Source organism: Gobio gobio, assembly GCF_949357685.1.
Source record: "Gobio gobio genome assembly, chromosome: 3".
In the NCBI taxonomy this organism is placed as follows: Eukaryota; Metazoa; Chordata; class Actinopteri; order Cypriniformes; family Gobionidae; genus Gobio; species Gobio gobio.
The window spans coordinates 52,991,178-53,012,862 of record NC_137099.1 but is presented as its reverse complement, the minus strand read 5'-3'; the positions used below and the strand labels follow the sequence as shown (position 1 = coordinate 53,012,862).

Sequence of the window (21,685 nt, the reverse complement as noted above, 5' to 3'; positions counted from 1 at the left end):
TAATAAAATAAACTGTCAAATCATATGGAAATATGGATATGCATTATTTCACTAGGATACTGTTTGGGCTCTAACACAAAATATGCTAGATTTAAATGTGTCTGATAGAACACTGATGAGAATATTGCTTGGGAATATATTTACAGTGATAATATTAGAGATTATATTTACGACAAATTATTATTATTTATGCGTTATGCGTTGCTATTGATGATGGCCATTAAGGAAGGAAATCCCACAGAATCTAGCTTAAAAAAGTGCTTAGAGCTGCTTTAGTTATTTGTTGAATTTCAAATATAAAACTTGTTGAAATGTTTTAAGTGTGTGCATCTGTTCTTTTTGAACACTTTCATTTCGTTTGAACAAAACCGTGACAATATTGATAACCGTGATAATTTGGGTCACTATAATCGTGATGTTAAATTTCCATACCGTTTCATCCCTAGTCTCAGATAAATTCTTATGCAAGACATTTTTAAATATATACGTTTATATAATATAGACATTATATATAATTAATATAATATAATATAATATAATATAATATAATATAATATAATATAATATAATATAATATAATATAATATAATATAATATAATATAATATAATATAATATAATATAAAATGACTCACATTGCGCACTATATGTCAATTTAGATCAAGTACCGGTAATTAAATTGGATCTTTTATCTTTATATTTTTGTCTTATCTTATTTAACTTTTATTTTGTTTTCGATGATATTACTACAAAAAGTGAAAAATACTGATTCAGATTAAAATTTTCTTGTATCTCATAATTGGTTATCATTGTGTTGTAAAAATGGAAAAATAAAATGTTTTCAAAAAAAGGAAATTATATATTATATTATATTAATTATATTATATTATACTATATTATATTATATTATATTATATTATATTATATTATATTATATTATATTATATTATATATATTATATTATATTATATTGTATTGTATTATATTATATTATATTATATTATATTAATTATATTATATTATATTATATTATATTATATTATATTATATTATATTATATTATATTAATTATATTATATTATATTATTATATTAATTATTAATTATATTTTTGTGTGTAATACTCCCTGCTTCATTTTAAAGTCCGCCTGTAGTCAATAATTGCATCCCTTAAAATAATAATAATAATAATTAGTTACATTTATATAGCGGTTTCCTAGGCACTCAAAGTGCTTTGCATAGAAGGGGGGAATCTCCTCAACCACCACCAATGTGCAGCATCTCCACCTGGATGATAAACTCATAAAACTCATCTTCACCAAAATTACAAATTTACATGTTTTTTCCTGTGAAAAAAAATGTCATGCCTTAATGTAACTTTACACCCTTGCTTAATTTAGTATATGCAAATTCATAAATATGCAAATTAGACTACATTATCAAACAGCTAGTAATGTGTTGCTAGTGTTACACAAACCATGTTCCCGTTCGCCATCTCAGTCACCCTTCAGTATCCTTAGAACCGCTTGAACATCATAAAAAGTCAAAGGCATATAGTTCATCATAATATACATCATATATAAATAATTTGCCCGCTATATTGTTAAATGCACATCATTTTTCATATCAACAGAAAAATAAGCCGGGATAACCTGGCTTCTCTTGAGACTCTCCTGCGTCAGACCATAGTAATGGTGATAATGCTAAAGCCCGCCCACACGTTGACCTGATTGGTTACAAGGTAGTTTGTGACGTCAGAAACACCTGCGATTTAAAAACGTGTTTTTGAGACTTGCTGCGTCCCAATTCGCATACTATCCGTACTAAATAGTACTCGAAAAAAGAATTAGTATGTCCCAAATCGTAGTATGTTGAAAAAAGTATTCCAAAGATTCCCGGATGGTTTAGCTACTATTTCCGGTCAGAATCCGAAGTGCAGATCGATGCGCACTCTAACGGCTGATATTGCCCACAACCCATTGCGAGATGGACGAGGATTCGATTAGAACTACAAACGCGGATAAAAAGTGTCAAAAAACTACAAACATGACGGTTACGCGAGTCTGACGGTTAAGTGGAGAGGATTAGATAAAGTGGTTTGAGTGAGCAATTATCAGTATTTAACCTGACGAAAAGATATTTATTCAATATTATCCACATTATATTTCTCCTTCAGCAGCATTGAGAACGTATGATACGTTTGGCCATTAACTTTGCAAACACATGAGAGGAGTCTCTGCATTAAAGACCCACGAAAGGCAGATCAACGAGCGACTACATTTCTCTCAGATACGGTAGGAAATTAAATTGAAAGTGGGGATTTGAACTGTGACGATGATTGACAGGGCAGTTTAAACGGGATGCACGTAACAGAGTCCGTTAAAGATGACGAAGTAATATGTCCCAAAGCTTGCACACTCCTCTGCTACACACTCAAAAGTATGTACTTTTTCTTCACAAAAAGAGTACATACTTTTAGCACGTAGTATAAGTAGGCGAATTGGGACGCAGCAACAGTCTTTGGTTCACTGCAGTTTTGAGGAGAAAATACTCAGCAATGGTGCTGACTGAAAGCATTAAACATAGATATAAACATTAAAAACTTGATTTTCACCACAGGGGGGTCTTTAACATATTTGACCATTTTTTAGTCCATTCTACTGATAGTCTTCTCAAAAAGCAAAACAAAAAAAAGATTCCGGGGCCATTCAGCTACTATAACGTGACTATATTAGCCATTGTTTATTGATGCTAATGCAGTCCCACTGGTTTCCTGGAGATGTGGATTGTTTTGTTCCCCACAACGATATTAATTCCCAACAAATCTGAGTCTGTGGAACATCCACTCCTGAGCTCATCTTGTTTTGTTGGCCGGACTCCAGCATGTAGAGTGGATACGGTTCTTTCCAGCTGTAGTAATTACTGGAGACAAGTCAAACAATAGCTCTGAACTGCAGCACTACGTGTTCATTGTTCACCAAACAATAGGCACTCCTAGACACTCTGACCATGTGCTGCAAAAACGGTTTGGTTTACTCTGGCAAATACCAGATATGTGTAGATTGTGCCGTTCGGTGATTCTGACCTGTTTTTTCTCCATTGCAGCCTCCAAGAAGATGAAAGACCAATATCTCCTTTTTATATCAGGTATGACCAGTCACACTTTCACTCACACTTCTTCCTGCTGCTGAAAAACATGTTGTTTTAGTGGTGTGAATGGACTTTTTATAAAATCTCAAAACGGATGTTGTTTTATTGTGCAAACCAGGGAACAAGGTCTTACTTTTCACTCTCAGATTTGACAACAACTTTGTGTTTGTTTTGTACATTAAGATTCAGCTGCGTGAGTTGTGGTAGTAAACTAAATGTCACAAATCTTTTACATGTGCGCAAATGATCGCTCAAAAAGCTGAAATCCACTTAGCGTCACGTCAGGGACAGCTGCTAATGGTTTCTGGTTGAGGACAGTCTGAGCGTGATGAATCTGGTAGCCAACAGGTCAAAACAAACCTCTCCTGTGGTTGTTTTCTCGGTTCCTTCATGTGTTGACTCATTGCATCAGCTCAGGTCCCCTCTCGTACCATAGCAACTGACCCTTCACACATTTCCCATCACATAGTTTACCCAACCCAGCCCTCGCGCTGCGGACGCTCACACTCTCTCTGGCACTGGTGCTGTGAACATGAGCAGAGAGCCTTAAAGGAACAGTTCACACAGAAATAGAAATCCTCTTTATTATATACTTACCCTCATATCGTTACCAACGCGTATGACTTTATAAAATAAAAGGAATTGATCTGTTTTATATACAGTGTTGAGGTTTTAGCCAACCACTTTGCTAATGTCTTTTATTGTTACTCCACTGCACTTGCTTTCATAAAGGAATGCAAGCAAATAAATATAATATACTAGTGTGTTTTCTGTAACCTTTAACCTCTTATATTGGTTATATATAGATGATTGAAGTGTGTTTTCTCAGGCCTGAGATGTCAGTCAGTGAATAAATCATTTTAGCTGTTTTTTATAGTTCTTGAGTTTTCTACTGCAACAAAAGGTTATATCTATTGAATGAGATTTATTTTTTAAGATTTATTTTTATGTTGAAAGATGCTAACTAAGGCTGTGTTAATTCAAAAATACATTAAGGACAGTAATATTATGAAATATTATTACAATTTAAAATAACCATTTTCTATTTGAATATATTTTGAATATAATTTTTTCATCACATTATCCTTCAGAAATCATTCTATTATGCTGATTTGGTGTTCATTAAACATGTATTATTATTATTATTATTATTATTAGTGTTAAAAACAGTGGTGCTGCTTAATATTGTTATGGATTTTAAGTTGAATATTTAAAAAGAACAGCATTTATTTGAAATAGAAAACTTTTGTAACATTTTAAATGTACAGTACTGTGCAAAAGTCTAAGGCACGCTCATATTCTCACCAAAAAACATGAAGAAACAGAAAAATATATTAATAACTGGATTAAAACCAGTTTTTGTTAAAATACTAACGTACCTAAGACTTTTACACAGTACTGCACAAACTGTAATTTTTGATCAATGTGATGCATCCTTGCAGAATAAAAGTATTAATTTCTTTCACAAAAATCCCAAATTTTATGGTAGTGTAATGTAATCCACACACTCAAGTCAAGTCAAGTCAACTATATTTATACATTATTATTATATTTTTACAATGCAGATTGTTTCAAAGCAGCTTCACAGTGTTAAACAGGAAAATAATACAACAGAATTTTATTCGGCCGTATAGCCGCTCTGGAGAAAACGGTGATGTCATCAGCTCATTTCAATTATCATACAGTGACAATGTGGGCATTAGATCAGTAATTAGATCAGTAATTTAGTTTATATGGTTAATTTAGTTTAATAATTTGATTTATTTGGATATTTAGTGGAACATTTTGTGTCCCCAACTGAGCAAGCCAAGCCAAAGGTGACAGTGGCAAGGAAACCATAACTCCATCAGTTGTCCTAATGGAGAAAACACACCAACACACACACACACGTGCGTGTGTGTGTGTGTGTGTGTGTGTGTGCAAATGGCAAGAGGCACATTCCGTATCTGCCCTGCAACATGAAGCTTATATTGATGATATGTTATTCCTTGAAAAACGACCAAATAAAAACATGGCATTTCAAAGTCATTTTACATTTTAAAGGGATAGTTAACCCAAAAATGAGAAGCCTGTCATTATTTATTCACACTCAAGTTGTTCCAAACCTGTATGCGTTTCTTTCTTCTGCCCATCAACTGTTTGGTTACCGACATTCTTCAAAATATCTTCTTTTGTGGTCAGCAGAAGAGAGAAACTCATACATGTTCGGGAACATGTTGCGGGTGAGTAAACAATGACAGTCTTTTAATTTTTGGTCAACTATCCCTTTAAAATGTAAAATGACATTGAAATGCCATGTTTTTTTTGTTTTTTTTTTCGGGTGACATGCAGATCTTGAATTTTGCACCTGTTTTCTGTTAGCACTGCTAGTTTGGTTCCCTCCTGTTTTGCCCACTGCTGTGAACTAGATTTGGGAGATGACGGTATGGAAGAAATGACTAAGGTAGCAGACTAGTTTTAGTGCCAGCTTCTGCTCAGTCCTCGCCCTTGGAGCCCTCAACCTTTGACCGCTGAGAAATGCAGGACCGACAGACCTCATCAGATCATCTTTAGCTTAACAGTTCTCACTGACATATTATTGCCTGCCTTTAATAGCATCTACGTTCGCATCTAGTGGTCATTCCTTTTGATACCGCTCAATACGGAGAAAATTGTTTACTCACTCATGGTGTTTAAATAGCGAGTAGTCAGCTGTGAGTGGTTAACTGGCTCTGACCCTGAGAGCGCTGCTGGGAAGGACATAACTGTTGTGTCTGGAGTATTTCCGGATCCAAAAGATAATGCTGCTATTTTTGACCATGGAGTAATTTTCTGGAACTTTCTTTGCAGTGTAAGAGCATTTAGATTAGGTAAATCATATTTGTTTTTCTGATTTGGATGGTCAGATTAGGTCAGTAATCCAATGGGAGATTTCCTGGCTTCAAAACAATGTGTACAGTGCTGTGTTCTATTCAGTGCAACATGAAGGCATTGTCTGAAAAAACAACGACAATGGTTCAAAAATATATTACAGCTCCCTAAAGTCCCAAACTCAATTACAGTACTCACTTTAGTGGTCCAAAATGTATTGTAGCCTGCAAAGAAAAGTTTAAAATAGTTTCTGTGTAATATTTATGCTGTATTTGGATGCAGGGCATCATTTCGATGCAGAATTGTGTTATTTTTTGATGCTGAGGCAAGCATCAACTGAAACCACCTCAATTAGCAAGTATTTTGTTGTGATTGTGTGTGATACTGCAGGTTGTGTATCTCTGATATCAGTTTACAACTGATTAAACCTGATTAACAGGAAACACATTGAGTTGACTAGAGTAACTGTATACATAAATGTATAGTACCATTCAAACGTTTGGGTCAGTATGAATACATAAAAAACTTTTATTTGGCAAAGATCCATTAAATTGATCAAAAGTGAAAGTAAAGATTGTTAAATTGTTGCAAAAAAATCTAATTCAAATAAATGCTGTTCTTTTTCTGAGAAAAAGCACTGAATCTGCATATCAGAACTTATCAGAAATCTCCCAGAACACACTAGTAATTCCCTGAAACTACTCTAGACACCTTAGCAACACCTTAGCAACGCCCTGACAACCACCCAAAACACCCTAGCATAGTGGCAGCGAGTTTGCACGTTCACTTTTAGAATATTCAAAAATCTGGTTATTAATTGTATTTATTTATTTAAAATTTCTCATTAGAAAAAGATTAATTGTATAAAACTGATGCAAAACCCAAAAAATCTAATAATTGTACTCACCATCAAGTCGTTCCAAACATTTATGACTTAAAATTGTATTATAATATTTCGAAAATTGCAATCCAGTGTTTTGGGCCTCTATTGGCTTTTATTAAAGCTTAATAATTCATTATTTTGTCTCTTCTTTAATATGTTGTTCTCTTTAGCTCCCAGATCTCTCCTGGACACTGCAGACCTGACTTAACAAAGTAAGTGATTACACAGTGCCGTAATATGACAATTCAATTATTTGAATCAATGATTAGTCAGTCTTCCAGACAGAAGAGTCCCATTGTTCATGTAATTAAAGCAATCATCATTTGAACATTAACATCTCTCTCTCTCTCTCTCTCTCTCTCTCTCTCTCTCTCTCTGCCCAGTTTTCTGGAGAAGACCATTCGCTCAGCGGTCGAGCAGCACCTCTTCAACACACACATGCACACAGGTCAGAGTTCAGAGGGCTTGGATCCGACCGCCCACCTTTCATCTCCTGGGACAACGGCCCGAGAGAGGAGGAGACATCTACGAGAACAGGAGCAGAGCTTCAGGTAGGAGCAGGTTAATCCTGAAGTACAGCATGCTAGCTTGTCTGTGCTGTGGGTAACCAGTTGTCCAAGTCATTATAGAATGATTAGTATTTATTCTAATCAACGTTGATCAAAACTGCTTCATCAGCCGTTTCGCTGCAATTTACATCTGTGATGTCAGTCTTTACAGCCACTCCCACAACAATTAGCACGTTGTTTGGTGCGATTGCGATTATAGGTTATATCTCTGATATAAATCCACAACTGAATAAAACTGATTGAGCATTGAGATGACTAGAATATATTATACTACCATTGAAAAGTTTGCGGCCAGTAAGATTTTAGTTCTTTTATTCAGTAAGGATCCATTAAACTGATAGAAAATGACTGAAAAGAAAGCAGCACAACTTTTTTCAATTAATTTATTAATTAATAAGAAATCATCATAAGATGATGATAAGATGCACAGAAAACGTACATTTAACAATTATTAAATTGAATATCAAATGTAAAAATGTTTTAAAAATACATTAGTGCTGTCAAATCGATTAATCCAAAATAAAAGTTCATGTTTACATAATATATATGTGTGTGTACTGTGTAATTATTATGTATATATAAATACACACACACATTCATGTGTATATATTTAAGGATAATTTGCATATATATATATATATATATATACATACTGTAGATTTATTTATATAATTTATATCATATATAAATATTTTATATATAAACATAACACATTTCTTAAATATATACATGCATGTGTGTGTGTGTATTTATATATATACATAATAATTATACACAGTACACACACATACATATTATGTAAACATGAACTTATATTTTGGATGCGATTAATCACGATTTCTCATCGATTTGAAAGCACTAAAATAAATAAAACAGAATTTTTTTTGAAAATCTGCTTTATCCACAAACAAGGATGTCCAGCTTTCTGCAGCTGACGCTGAATATGAATATATCAGATGGTTAAATATCTACTAACTAATCGGCCTACCTAATATAATGTATATCGACCTATAGCTAATTTTAGCCTAACAAATTTGTTTAGTTAATCCCATATAATCACAGTGATTCAAGCAAAAAAATGTGTTCGATGTTTATTTTTATGAATCTATCATCCACTCTCATTTCCATTCCAGTTTGGGTCGTTGATGGCTGGATCTCAGAGAGATCAAACTAATCCTGTTGACACAAACTCCAAGCGAACTATCCACAGAGACACTGAAAACATTAGATTAGTGGCTCAACAGTTGTGCTGTGTTACACAGTTGTAAATAAATAGTCCCGTCTGCTTTCAGTAGGTGAGGTATCACAGCGACAGGCTTCGGTTTTGCTCTTAGGATTTCATCCCTTGAGTAAAGGACAAGCACATGAAGTCCTTGTCTCATCTCTCTTCATTCTGTGGTGCCTGAAAGTGAACTGTGTCTTTCTCAGGGTCGAGGGTGATAAAGAGAACATCCCGTCTCCGGGTGTGAGGGTCACAGAGGAGGGTGACGGGCGTCGTCTGCTGCCACACGAGGCTCAGAGAAACAGGAAGCCCAAACACAGTCCCACACTGACTGAGCTCTCTGACAACCAGGACGCCCCCACTGTAAGTCTGATTTTAAGTCTAGTCTCCATGGCCTTCTCTTTGTCTTTTTGCAAGCATCGCTATTACTATTGCTCTTACTAAGGGTTAGTGATTTCAACAAACCACCCAAAGTTTTCAATTTAGTAATGTACACTTGTCCCGCAATGTACTTTTTTTTTTTTTTTTTGGCAGGCATTAAAATATTTAAATAGGTTGTTTCGACTACAGACATGCAACTGCTTAAAAACCATCTGGAGGTTTTCCAAAGGGTGTTTTGACAAATCATTTGCCCCTAATAAATAAATATGAATAAATAATTTAAACACTCACTTTATAATAAGATAAAATTGTTATCATTAGTTAATGCGGTAACATTTTGCAATAAGGTTTCATTTGTTCACATTAGTTAACATGAGCTAACAATGAACTATACTTCTACAGCATTTATTAATCTTAGTCAATGGTAATTTCTACATTTACTAATAAATATTTAAATGAACAAACATGAGCACACAATGAACAATTCAATGTTTACTAACTAACATTAAGAAAGTTTAATAAATACTTTAAAAAAAATACGTTGCTCATTCATGTTAGCTAATGCAGTAACTAACAACGTTTTACAGCATTTGTTAATCTAGGTTCATGTTAATTTTTAATATTGTTATTCATGTTCATTAATGTACAACTAATATATACATTTATGCAAATTGAAATGTTAAAAAGGTATTACTATATGTAATTGACTTTAACCAATATTGATGAATTCTAGGTCATGATACCTAATGTATTAACTAATGTTAACACATTTATTTCATTTATTTAAATTTAGCTCACCAATAAAATTATAATTTTTACTCTCCATCGTCATTCCAAACATTTTAGACTTTTTTTTTCTATGAAACGCAAAATATATTTAAATGTTTTGAAAATTGCATCAGTAATTTATTTATTTATGTATTAATTTGATACAATGAAAGTCAATGGGTCCCATCAAAGTCGCTTTCAAGGAAATTCTGTTCACTCTGCGGCTATATTTGCAGCTATTTCAGGCATCCAAGACCAAGTCCTATTTATTTGAATCGGGGAATCCTGAAATTAAATAACATTTTAACATTTCAAATAAGCAACAAAATCTGACATGAACTGTCCCATAAATGTTGTTTCTTAAAGGTCCTGTTCTTTGTGATCCCATTTTTCAAACTTTAGTTAGTGTGTAATGTTGCTGTTAGAGCATATATAATACCTGTAAAATTATAAAGCTCAAAGTTCAATGCCAAGCGAGATATTTTATTTAACAGAAGTTCCCTTTCAAAGCCTACAGCGAACGGCTGGTTAGGACTACATCCCTGTACATCCTGCTTTAATGACGTCAGTAGAGCAGTTTGTCGACTAACCTCCGCCCACAAGAATACGCGAAAAAGGGGGCGTGGTCTTGTTGCTCCCTCGTGGAGAAGAGGAAGTGTTGCGTTCGGTTCGGTTGCGTTTGTCGCCATGTCGTTCAGACGCTGTTATTTTCATCCCGGAGTCAAATCACCTTTGTTTGGCCTTCAGGGGCTGTAGTTTGAGCACATGCATCTCCCCGTTATGGTAAGAGGCGTGACCTTCCCGGGCAATGTGCGCTAAGCTGCTGTCGATTCACAACACGGGAACCGCTGGCACAATCAGAACTCGTTACGTGTTTCTGAAGGAGGGACTTCATAGAACGAGGAAATTCTCAGGCCGTTTTGAGGACAGTGAAAACAGCAGTATACAGATAAGTAAATTGTGTGAAAAATACTGTTTTTTTTTACACATGAAACATGAACACATGTTATATTGCACACTGTAAACAAAATCAAAGCTTCAAAAAAACACGAAAAACGGGACCTTTAAGCTCAAATAGCGATAAAAAGCTTATTTTTCAGGCTAGACCAGCCAATGCGCATGTGCAGTCCTGAGTCTCAGGTTTCTAACAGTATTGGTGCGCTTATCCGAGCGCATCTCAGGCTCAGCTCTCCCGTCTCTGCAGGACATCTTCACCAAACGCTGCAGAGGTAGAGCTACTAAAATCATCAGAGACATTAATCACCCTGCAAACTCTCACTTCACCCTGCTGCCATCTGGTAAGCGCTTCCGTAGCCTGATGGCAAAGACTGAAAGACTCAGGAGGAGTTTCTTCCCCCAGGCCATCAGACTCCTGAACTCAGTCACGTGACTCACTTCACCCCCGCACACGCATAAACATACGGTCTTTCAACATTAACATCCACATACTGCAATTGCACTGCACTTTACTTTACGTCCCTATTGTTACTGCGTAACAACCTGTAATAAACCTTGCACATTATACTTCTTTATATATACATATTATATATTTTATGTTAACCACTTATTTTTAAGTCTACAGTTTATCTCACTTATCATCCACATATTTTTTATATTTTTATTTTTATCTTATTTCCTATTTTTATCTTTTACTTGATTTATTTATAATTCTACTTATGTTAATACTTTTTATTCTAACTTTATTCTATTTCTATTTAATTTCTTGTAACTGTTATTTGCACTGTCCATGGAGCGGACCTGTTTACATTTCACTGCCAGTTGTATATTGTGTATATAACTGTGTATGTGACAAATAAAACTCTTGAATCTTGATCTTGAATCTATGGGAACCGGAGCTTCTAACCATAGATAGATCCTTCATCATTAGCAGCTGTTTCTATAGGCTGTTATTCGGAAGCCGTCCGCCATATTGAAACGGTCGAATCCGGTCCGTGAACACTTGAGAGCAAGTTGACTGCGTCTGCACCCTTAATTAGACACATGTATGATTATCTATATATGAAATAGACTTCAGCAAATGATTTTGCTGAACTAACACAATACAAGACGAAGACGTCAGCTTACACGACATTAAAACCTTACCATAGTGTAAAAAACCCCCAGTAATATTGAGTTAATACATATGAAAACACAAACCAACTAGGGGTTGAACGACATTTATGTGATGAAAGTCGCGTCGATGTCAAAATGTCATTAATGAACAAATAAGCCTGAACCTCGAGCTGAGAGGCGAACGCTGGGTTTTTTCTGTGCACAGCTATGGCATATGACACAGAGCTGCCTAAAAGATTATTGCTCCTACATAACAGCTTTTGTTTATCAATACTTTTGCCTTTGGGTCGTTATATTTCTCACAGATATCTGCTCGTTTTGAATCAGATACAGTAAATATTACATTTATATGAATGCATTAGTGAGAGAGCGATTGCATGTGGATTCTTCCTGGCAGCATCTCTCTACTAATAGTGAGGCTGTGGGTTTTAGTTATCAAGAAATGTATGCTAGAACTTTTCTGTTTCTAAGCTATTTTATTGCGGAACATTGTTGACAATACATTTCTGCGCTACTGAATGATTAATTGTGTGGCTCGCACGATCTCTGCGAGCTATGTGTGCGTTACAATGTATGCAATATGCATTAGTTTAGAACGGCGATTAACTCACATGTACAATAACGTGCATTCTCCTGATCAATTTTAAGCATTCAGATGGCATAATCAAACATACACTCACCTAAAGGATTATTAGGAACACCATACTAATACTGTGTTTGACCCCCTTTCGCCTTCAGAACTGCCTTAATTCTATGTGGCATTGATTCAACAAGGTGCTGAAAGCATTCTTTAGAAATGTTGGCCCATATTGATAGGATAGCATCTTGCAGTTGATGGAGATTTGTGGGATGCACATCCAGGGCACGAAGCTCCAGTTCCACCACATACCAAAGATGCTCTATTGGGTTGAGATCTGGTGACTGTGGGGGCCATTTTAGTACAGTGAACTCATTGTCATGTTCAAGAAACCAATTTGAAATGATTCGAGCTTTGTGACATGGTGCATTATCCGGCTGGAAGTAGCCATCAGAGGATGGGTACATGGTGGTCATAAAGGGATGGACATGGTCAGAAACAATGCTCAGGTAGGCCGTGGCATTTAAACGATGGCCAATTGGCACTAAGGGGCCTAAAGTGTGCCAAGAAAACATCCCCCACACCATTACACCACCACCACCAGCCTGCACAGTGGTAACAAGGCATGATGGATCCATGTTCTCATTCTGTTTACGCCAAATTCTGACTCTACCATCTGAATGTCTCAACAGAAATCGAGACTCATCAGACCAGGCAACATTTTTCCAGTCTTCAACTGTCCAATTTTACTGAGCTCGTGCAAATTGTAGCCTTTTTTTTCCTATTTGTAGTGGAGATGAGGTGTACCCGGTGGGGTCTTCTGCTGTTGTAGCCCATCCGCCTCAAGGTTGTGCGTGTTGTGGCTTCACAAATGCTTTGCTGCATACCTCGGTTGTAACATGTGGTTATTTCAGTCAAAGTTGCTCTTCTATCAGCTTGAATCAGTCGGCCCATTCTCCTCTGACCTCTAGCATCAACAAGGCATTTTCTCCCACAGGACTGCCGCATACTGGATGTTTTTCCCTTTTCACACCATTCTTTGTAAACCCTAGAAATGGTTGTGCGTGAAAATCCCAGTAACTGAGCAGATTGTGAAATACTCAGACCGGCCCGTCTGGCACCAACAACCATGCCACGCTCAAAATTGCTTAAATCACCTTTCTTTCCCATTCTGACATTCAGTTTGGAGTTCAGGAGATTGTCTTGACCAGGACCACACCCCTAAATGCATTGAAGCAACTGCCAAGTGATTGGTTGATTAGATAATTGCATTAATGAGAAATTGAACAGGTGTTCCTAATAATCCTTTAGGTGAGTGTATATCTATAGTCTTTTTTTTCATTATATAGACATAAACAGTTGACTAATTCTTAGAAATAATTTGTTCTGTCGAACACAAAAGGGGATAAGTCATGCAGGTTTGATTGCAATGACATTAAATTTTCTTGAATTGTCATTTTTGGGTGAACTATCCCTTTAAATGATGTTTTGTTTAAATAGAAAACCCCCTCCTCAAATTGAAGTGTGGTACGAAACAGTGACAGGAACTGCTAATTGTCTTAAAGTCCTTCTTGTCCTTGTTCATGCGAGACAACACATAATGCATCTCTGTGGAAAATTGGAGGTAAATTGCAGGGCTAGCTTTTATCGTAATGGTGTTGTGACGAAGACACTGACTCATGTTTATGCTAGATGTGTGTTTGTGTTTTGGATTCACCTCAGCAGATCAGATCCCACAGTGTTCAAAGCATTTGCCGGTACACCACAGTGACGTGCATTAGACACCATTACAGTTATAGTAATGTCTCGGTTATACTAAAACATATCTTGTTCAACCTGTGGTCGACCAGTATGGGCGTTTTAATGGCAGATAACCAATCTAATTAAATATACAGTTTGTAATGTAGACTAAAGTCTGACACCACATTTAAAAAAAAAAAAAAGGTTTTACAGAAAACCTAGAATTAAATCAAATGCGTTAAATATAAAGTACTAATAAATTACAAAGTGCATGCTTGTTTTTTAATTATACTTTGCAACCAAATTGTTGAATTTATTTAAACATTATATATAAAATGAGTTTAGTTTGTAAGCTTTTTCACTAGTACTCTGGGACCCTACTGTGTATATAAAGCAGTTCAGTGAATTTAAATGACTGCAATATTTACTTAAAATCCACTGACTACACTTTATATGTGTGAAGTTACACTAGGTGAATAATGTCCAGTGCACATCTCTTTTACAACTGTTAAACACGATAATAACCCTGTACTTGTACATGCACCCTAGGTGATAGCATAGGATATTAGCACACTTTTATCACACCTTACGGTCACTTTATTTATTTATTTGATTGTTTATTTAATGTTGGTTTATGTTTTCTTTGTTGTCTTATTCTTAACATATTAAGAAGGTACATGTGTTGGTTTTCTTTCAGCCAATGGAATGCCAAGAGCCACCTGGGGCTTACAATAGACATTTTATGGAAAACATGGCATCAGCTGATAAAAGGTAATTTAAACACCTCTAAATGCATTATTAAATATTAAAAGTTAAATGTATATTGGGCAGTAGAATTAACTTAGGACCTGTTTACACCTGTTATTATGAGGCATTTTGGTCGATCAGAATACAACTACCTCTGGAAATTGACAAGCTTAAAACATTTTAGACCCCGTTTACACCTGTATTAAGCGTCGTTCACTTGTGATCCGATCGACCAAAACGCATCTTAATACAAGGTGTAAACAGGGCCTTAAATGAGTCGCATCACAAGAAATGAAATTTTCCTTGATCTTTCCTTGAGCAACACGAGTAACTTTCAGAACTCAAAAAAAAAAAAAAAAACATCTATTGAAACTAATCTTGTATAACTGAGTCTCTTGGATTTCTGAGAACCTGAAAACATTACCATATGATAGCCCACATTTACAGTACAATGTTGTTTATTTGGTGGTCATAAATGATGGATTTCTAAACACTCTGATTTAACAATATGAGTAAAAAGATCAAATCTTGTGCTGTTTCTGACCGTGTGTAGCATCTACCGCTCTGCACACTGGATCTCAGCGTTTGAAACAATACATTTTTTTTAAACAATATCCCTGATCATTTCAGTCTGATCTTTACAGATTGAGCAGTGCATGTATCATTTTAGCAATGTTATGCTGTTACAATATCACTAATGAAATATATTTTTTTAGGGGGAACCATCAAAGGGAACATGGGTTAAATTTTATTCAGGTGAGTGTAGTTTATTTCCGTATCACATTTCCTGCCTTTAACTTATTTTTCTTTCCTGCATTGTATATCTTGAGGTTTTTTTAAACGTTCACTGTAAAAAATTATTTTGTGATTTTAACGGTAGAAGACTGTAAAAATGCTACGGTTAAAAACAGTTAACTGGTTAAAAGAAAGTTTCCGTACTATATACGGTGAATGTCTGTAATAGATCAAACTTTTATTTAATGTCGTTTTACAGTAAAATACCATTAAATTTACAGTTTTGGAAGTGAAAAAGGACAAGTCATTTTGTTACAGTGAAAAAACGTAAATTGACATTCCCAGAATTCCCTGCGTGACACTTGAAATAACTGTTTCTTCTAAGTTCTTTTCTAATCAGTTATGTACATCAGTGTTTTATGTTACATTTAATGTTGTTAAATTAATGTTTATTGATTTAACATAAAAAAAATGTAATTTCATGTGTGTTACCATGATGGTGTTTGTGTGAATGACACTGAGCACCTTCTATATATATTAGTATTGTCCTCCTCAAAGCTTTGATTTATCATGTGACTCATCACTGCTGTGATTGGTGGTTGTCAGTATAAATCAAAGGTACATAACATATATTAGTATTTCAATAGGTTGGTAATTTAACATTATTTCAGTTAATGAAATACGGTTATTTACTGTAAATTTAACTTAAATCTGTAAAACCTTCTTTTCAGTAAAGTACTGGCAAATATAGCTGCTGTTTTTTTACCGTAAATTTAAATTTTATTTTTTACAGTGTTTGAGTACCGTACACGGTTCACTTTTTTTATTGCAACAAGTTCATGTGACAGATGTAGATAAACAAAAATGTAGATGAACAACATACCTTTTCTCTTAGGTGAGAAGACACCTGTAGGAAGGACACCAAATAGATAGCTGTACTAAATCTTTATGCTTTTACAATGCCTTTTGATCGTCTGTTACTGCGGACTCATTTTGGTACATGTCAACAATGATATACATTATCAGATCTTTGGGTAAAGGGATTAGAAGAGCATCTGAATTGCATCCAAACAATTCTATCTGTTGGTGTTACTGTGAGAACATCCTGGATTTGTTGGACCACCACCTACCTTTACCCTGCTGTCATGCCATCTGTGCTCTGTCAATGTGCCCAATGAACAAAAGCCTCAGCTTTAGTCGTCCTCCAGCATGTTCAGACCAATCGGTTTATAAAGCTGTGACAGTATCTTGCACATCGTTGGTTTTCCTCCAAGTACTGATACACAGAGGTCCCATAGTATTGGACACTTTGGGTGTGTTCACACTTGGCATGTTTGGTTTGATTAAAACGAACCCTGGTGCGATTGCTCTGTTAGTGCGGTTCATTTGAATAAGTGTGAAAACTGCCATCTGAACCCTGTTGTGCACCAAGCAGACAGAGAGCGCTGGAAAGATGGGTTCTCGATCCACTTCCAAACGAGCCCTGGTGCGGTTGGAAATTATATTTGAACCAACACACACCAAACACATGTAAACAAACCAAAAACAAGACATGATGTCAAGATGTACAGGTGTCAGAACGCGGCAGATCTTGGTTTGTGTGTGTGACAGAGGGATTCCTGACGCTGTTTTGACTCCTTTACACATTTTATAAGCTCTTCACGAGTTCTCAGCTGGTCAAAATACCATCATGTGTAGCTACGCACGTACAACCAGCGCTTTTAGCCCTTCACACAGCATTGTTTTGGATGTTCAGTAAGTACGGTTGAGAAATATATACGTAATAAAAGCCGGCCAATCAGGTTGTGAACATATCCCTTTAAACAAACCAAGCGAACTGAACTACAAGTGAACACACCCTTAAATTGTATGAATTTGAACATTCTTAAACATCCAAGGTCCTTTATAGTGGAAAAAGTTTCTTCAGATTATTAAATGAAATGCTTCTTTTAACAGCTGTTCACTGAAAGGGAACCCAAACTGGTTCGTCGGCTTTCCATTTCGAACCTTTATTTCTAAGTGTATTAAAACGAACAAACTCCTTGAAGTTAAATGTAGCGCTTGTGCTGTCGTTCTTTAAAACGAATGTCTCTGGGTTTGTTTATTTAACTAATGCAATGACATTCATACATTTTTAAGAGTGACTCAAGCGTTTAAATACTTTGAGGGTCAATGATAAAGTTGATTTAGTCACAAACATCCTGTTGAAATGTGTTTGTATCGTCTGTAAAACATCTAGTCTAAATAAGATCATATAATAAGACTAAATATAGAAATCAAGCAATTCAGTTTCTTTTCTCTTTGTCCTTCAGAGATGTTTGTAATGTTCCCTTTAAAAATGAGAGACTGCTTTGTTTATTTTTCTAACAAGGAATATTGGTTTTAAGGCCAAACATGATTCGCTGTCATTGTGATGTCACATACATGTTGAATCAGTGCGTGCATGCATGAGATCTCACTCCTCCTTCATGCGCTCTAACAGTTAGAACATGTTGTACCCAGCTGTGACACGTACGTACCACATTGTGGTATAAGAGCTTCCCATCTCGTTGGGACCGGCAGCTGATTAGATGCTTTTTTCTTTTAACGTGTTGAAAGGCACAATCCTTCACTCGTATGCAGAGCTTTACTGCAGCTTTATCAGTTAACCACACTGTTTAAAGCCGTCTCTGACTGTTTGGTTTCTATAATGAGCACGTCGATTCATTAACAAATACATTTTTTTTATTAATGGTAAATTCAATGTTTTGTCTTAGTTTCACATTTAATGGTGCACTCAGTAGCTTTGTCCTCATTAAAAACTGTATACAGTACATAAAGAAATGAATAGTATTTTTAGAAGAAAAAAAAGTGATTGAAGTCATGCCAGATGAAGACTCCAGTTAAAGAGCTTTGCTTAATCATGGCTGACTGTTAATCATTTTTAGTGGCATAGAACCAACATAAACGAAACATGACTGAGCACACCTTAAGCGTTTACAACTTTAGTCAGTTTAGTTTAGTTTAGTTTAGTTAGTAGAGATTTATAATGGCAGTGAATGACAGCCCAAAATTTGAAGCCCAAAAAAGTGTATCCATCAATTATAAAAGTGCTCCACACGTCTCCGGGGGTTAATAAAGGCCTTCTGAAGCCAATTGATGGTATTTTGTAAGAAAAATATCCAAATTTAACACGTTAAAAAAGTAAAATATCTAGCTTCCGTTTTCAACTTACGAGAAAAGCGTAACTGACGTACCGGAAGCGTTTTGAATTTCGAGAGGCGTTACATTTTCTGAGTTGACTACGGAAGGCGGTCCGCCGGAAGCTAGATATTTTACTTTATAAAGTTTTAAATATGGATATTTTTCTTACAAAAACTCATCGATTTGCTTCAGAAGGCCTTTATGAACCCCCCAGAGCCGTGTGGAGCACTTTAATAATGGATGGATGCACTATAAAGCTTGGAAGAGCCAGGATATTTTTTTTAAATAACCAGATTGTATTCGTCTGAAAGAAGAATGTCATATACACCTAGGATGGATTGAGGGCGAGTAAATCATGGGGTAATTTTTATTTTTGGGTAAACTATCCCTTTTAGGATTACACTCCTTGAATTATTATACATTTTATTTGAAAATTCCCTGCATAATAAAATGACTAGTAATTAAAAGGTAATTTTAATTTATTTAGTATTATTTTTATTCATTTCTGCACATCTTATTTTAAATACTTATTTCCCCTAAATTTTCAACAAAACCTTTGCTTCAGAGCTTTTGGGCCATAGTTTCTAGACCAGATTACTGGTGTTTTGGCATCTCTGGCTATGATGAGATGTGTAGATTGAAATATTTATATCCATTATAACTCCAATCTCATCAGCCATATAATCTCATTATAGTTGTCACCTCTTTAATCACGACGTGAACAGGCGATGACAAGAGGATTATCTGATGAATTGTTTACTGTAGATTGCCCTTGATTGGAGAGATTTTAGGCAGTGTTTTTCTGGGACAAACATCATGTGAAAGCTACAAATCTGTCGAAAGCCTGTTGATCTAAGTCAACTGACTTCCACCACTCTAAAGTCGTTTTCGTCATGGTTTAAGACGTTGTATATACATTAGGTTTACGTTCGTACTGTAAACACATTCTCCAGTGTTTATTTTTCGGTGTGTATTCGTGCAATGAGGCACATTTCAGGTTAAACGTTTTCTTTTGTCTCCTTACATTGAAGTGCCAGAGTTTTCACATTCAGGAAGTCTGGACAGTCTGTTTCCCATTCTGTTCCTTATCTCCTCTGGTAGTAATAAACATCACATCTCTTGGCATGTTGGCAGAGGCATTTTACAGAGCCATGTGCACAACTTTAAACGGCACAAAGTCCTCATTCCAAGTTTGGATTGACACATAATCAGCGATTTTGCAATTATGGACCATGATGGGGCATGTAATGAAAATCACAGCACCAAAAATAGCACGTCTGCAATGGCACAAGTGCGTTTCAAATCCAGTTGCATTAGCATGACTAAGCTCTGTGTGCCGTAATAACAGTTAACGGGACTGTTTGTCATGCTGTCAGTAATGCGGGACATGTACACTGGAAAGAATTAGGTGTAGAACAAATTTTAACTTCATTTTACAGTGTCTTAATTGGCATTTTGTCAAATTTGCTAGCAATTTCGAAGTAGAAAATCCGAGAAGGTGTTTCCAATAATCGTTGTTTTATTTGCAACTTCCATTTTACAGTGTAGCGAGGGAAAAAATCCCCCTCGGCTCCAAAAATAGACCCCATCCCACGCCCTAGTGGCGGAAGTGTGTGTTTGTGTGAGTGACCGAGTTGCACGTTTGTCTGGATTAGAACTGTCTGCGCCCTTCACGACCCCTCCTGCGTGATTGATCTTTACCGAAACAGAGGGAAGAGTCCCGGCAATGCTAAAGTGAAAAGATTGGGAAGGCATTCTTTGCCTGCGTGCACTGCGTGCTCGGCATGTTCCCTCTCTCTCTTTCTCTCTCTCTGTGTGTACTGGGACACAGCTGCACAGAGAAAAAGGGAGGGGAAGAGAGATAGAAATGCACATGAAATTAACCACACCTACCCTGAAAGGAACATGGGTGGGGTTTGAGCTGGGCAGACAGCCAATCAGCAGGCAGGGGTTTGTCCTGCAGTGCCGCCCCCTGCCTGTAAGTAGACGGGGACAGGCGCAGGCAGGGTATTGCTTAACTTAAGAAGCGCACTACCCCCACTCTGGTGTAGTTGGTGTTTATTCTTCGCTCTTTTCTCTGCTAGACGCCTGCCATGAAGATCCAGGAGGCTCTTAGTGGTGCGGAGCCGTGCGACGATGTCCCTCGACTGGACCTTTCTACTCTGACAGACGACAGCAACTGGGCAGGTCAGTGTTTTTTTTTTAATGTTTGTCCCTCTCACTTTGTGGCTGTCTCGCTCTCTCTGCACATGGGTGGCAGCTGCAAGTCTGCCTTGCCCACATTGTGTCCTCATGCAGTGGATCTTATTAAGTCACTTAACAGAGGAAGAAGATTACAAGCATTCTGCAATCTGTTGTGTTTAAGCGCTTATTTTGCATTGCAGCAGCGTGCTACAGCAATGCTTTTTTGTACATGCAAAATACTGAGGTTGGAGCCACAGCTTCTTCAAAGCCCTGCGATGTCCCTTGAGAATTTTGACTCGGATGCCTCTGGGATTTATTGAGTTTGCACTGGATTCAACTGCGGATCTTGCAGTTGCATGTTTTTTTTTTTTCTTTCCCTACACTTTGGCCATAATCCTCTGTTTATAAATAGCAGAAAGGCTGTTGATTTGTTGGTTTATCTATCATATTATTTAAGATTATATATATATATTATATATTTAATTATGTAGGTTTTTACTTATTTTTTCACATTTAATTTAAATGGATATTAATGGATATATATTATAGCACTTTTTTATTCATTTATTATATTTATTCAATATTGTAACATTTATTTTGTATTTATATTACAATTATTCATCAC

At 36.0% G+C, this 21,685-nt stretch overlaps 1 protein-coding gene across 3 annotated transcripts in view; it reads left to right on the top strand.

The window, feature by feature from the left end:
• fam13a (family with sequence similarity 13 member A) overlaps positions 1 to 21,685 on the top strand; it is a 68,473-nt gene that overhangs the window by 33,950 nt on the left and 12,838 nt on the right. For all 3 annotated transcript variants that reach the window (XM_079813154.1, XM_079813153.1, XM_079813152.1), the window contains exons 10-16: positions 3,104 to 3,145; positions 7,052 to 7,093; positions 7,265 to 7,432; positions 8,879 to 9,035; positions 14,909 to 14,982; positions 15,675 to 15,714; positions 20,961 to 21,063. In XM_079813154.1, the coding sequence (XP_079669280.1) occupies positions 3,104 to 3,145; positions 7,052 to 7,093; positions 7,265 to 7,432; positions 8,879 to 9,035; positions 14,909 to 14,982; positions 15,675 to 15,714; positions 20,961 to 21,063 (626 nt within the window). The remainder of the gene's footprint in view (positions 1 to 3,103; positions 3,146 to 7,051; positions 7,094 to 7,264; positions 7,433 to 8,878; positions 9,036 to 14,908; positions 14,983 to 15,674; positions 15,715 to 20,960; positions 21,064 to 21,685) is intronic.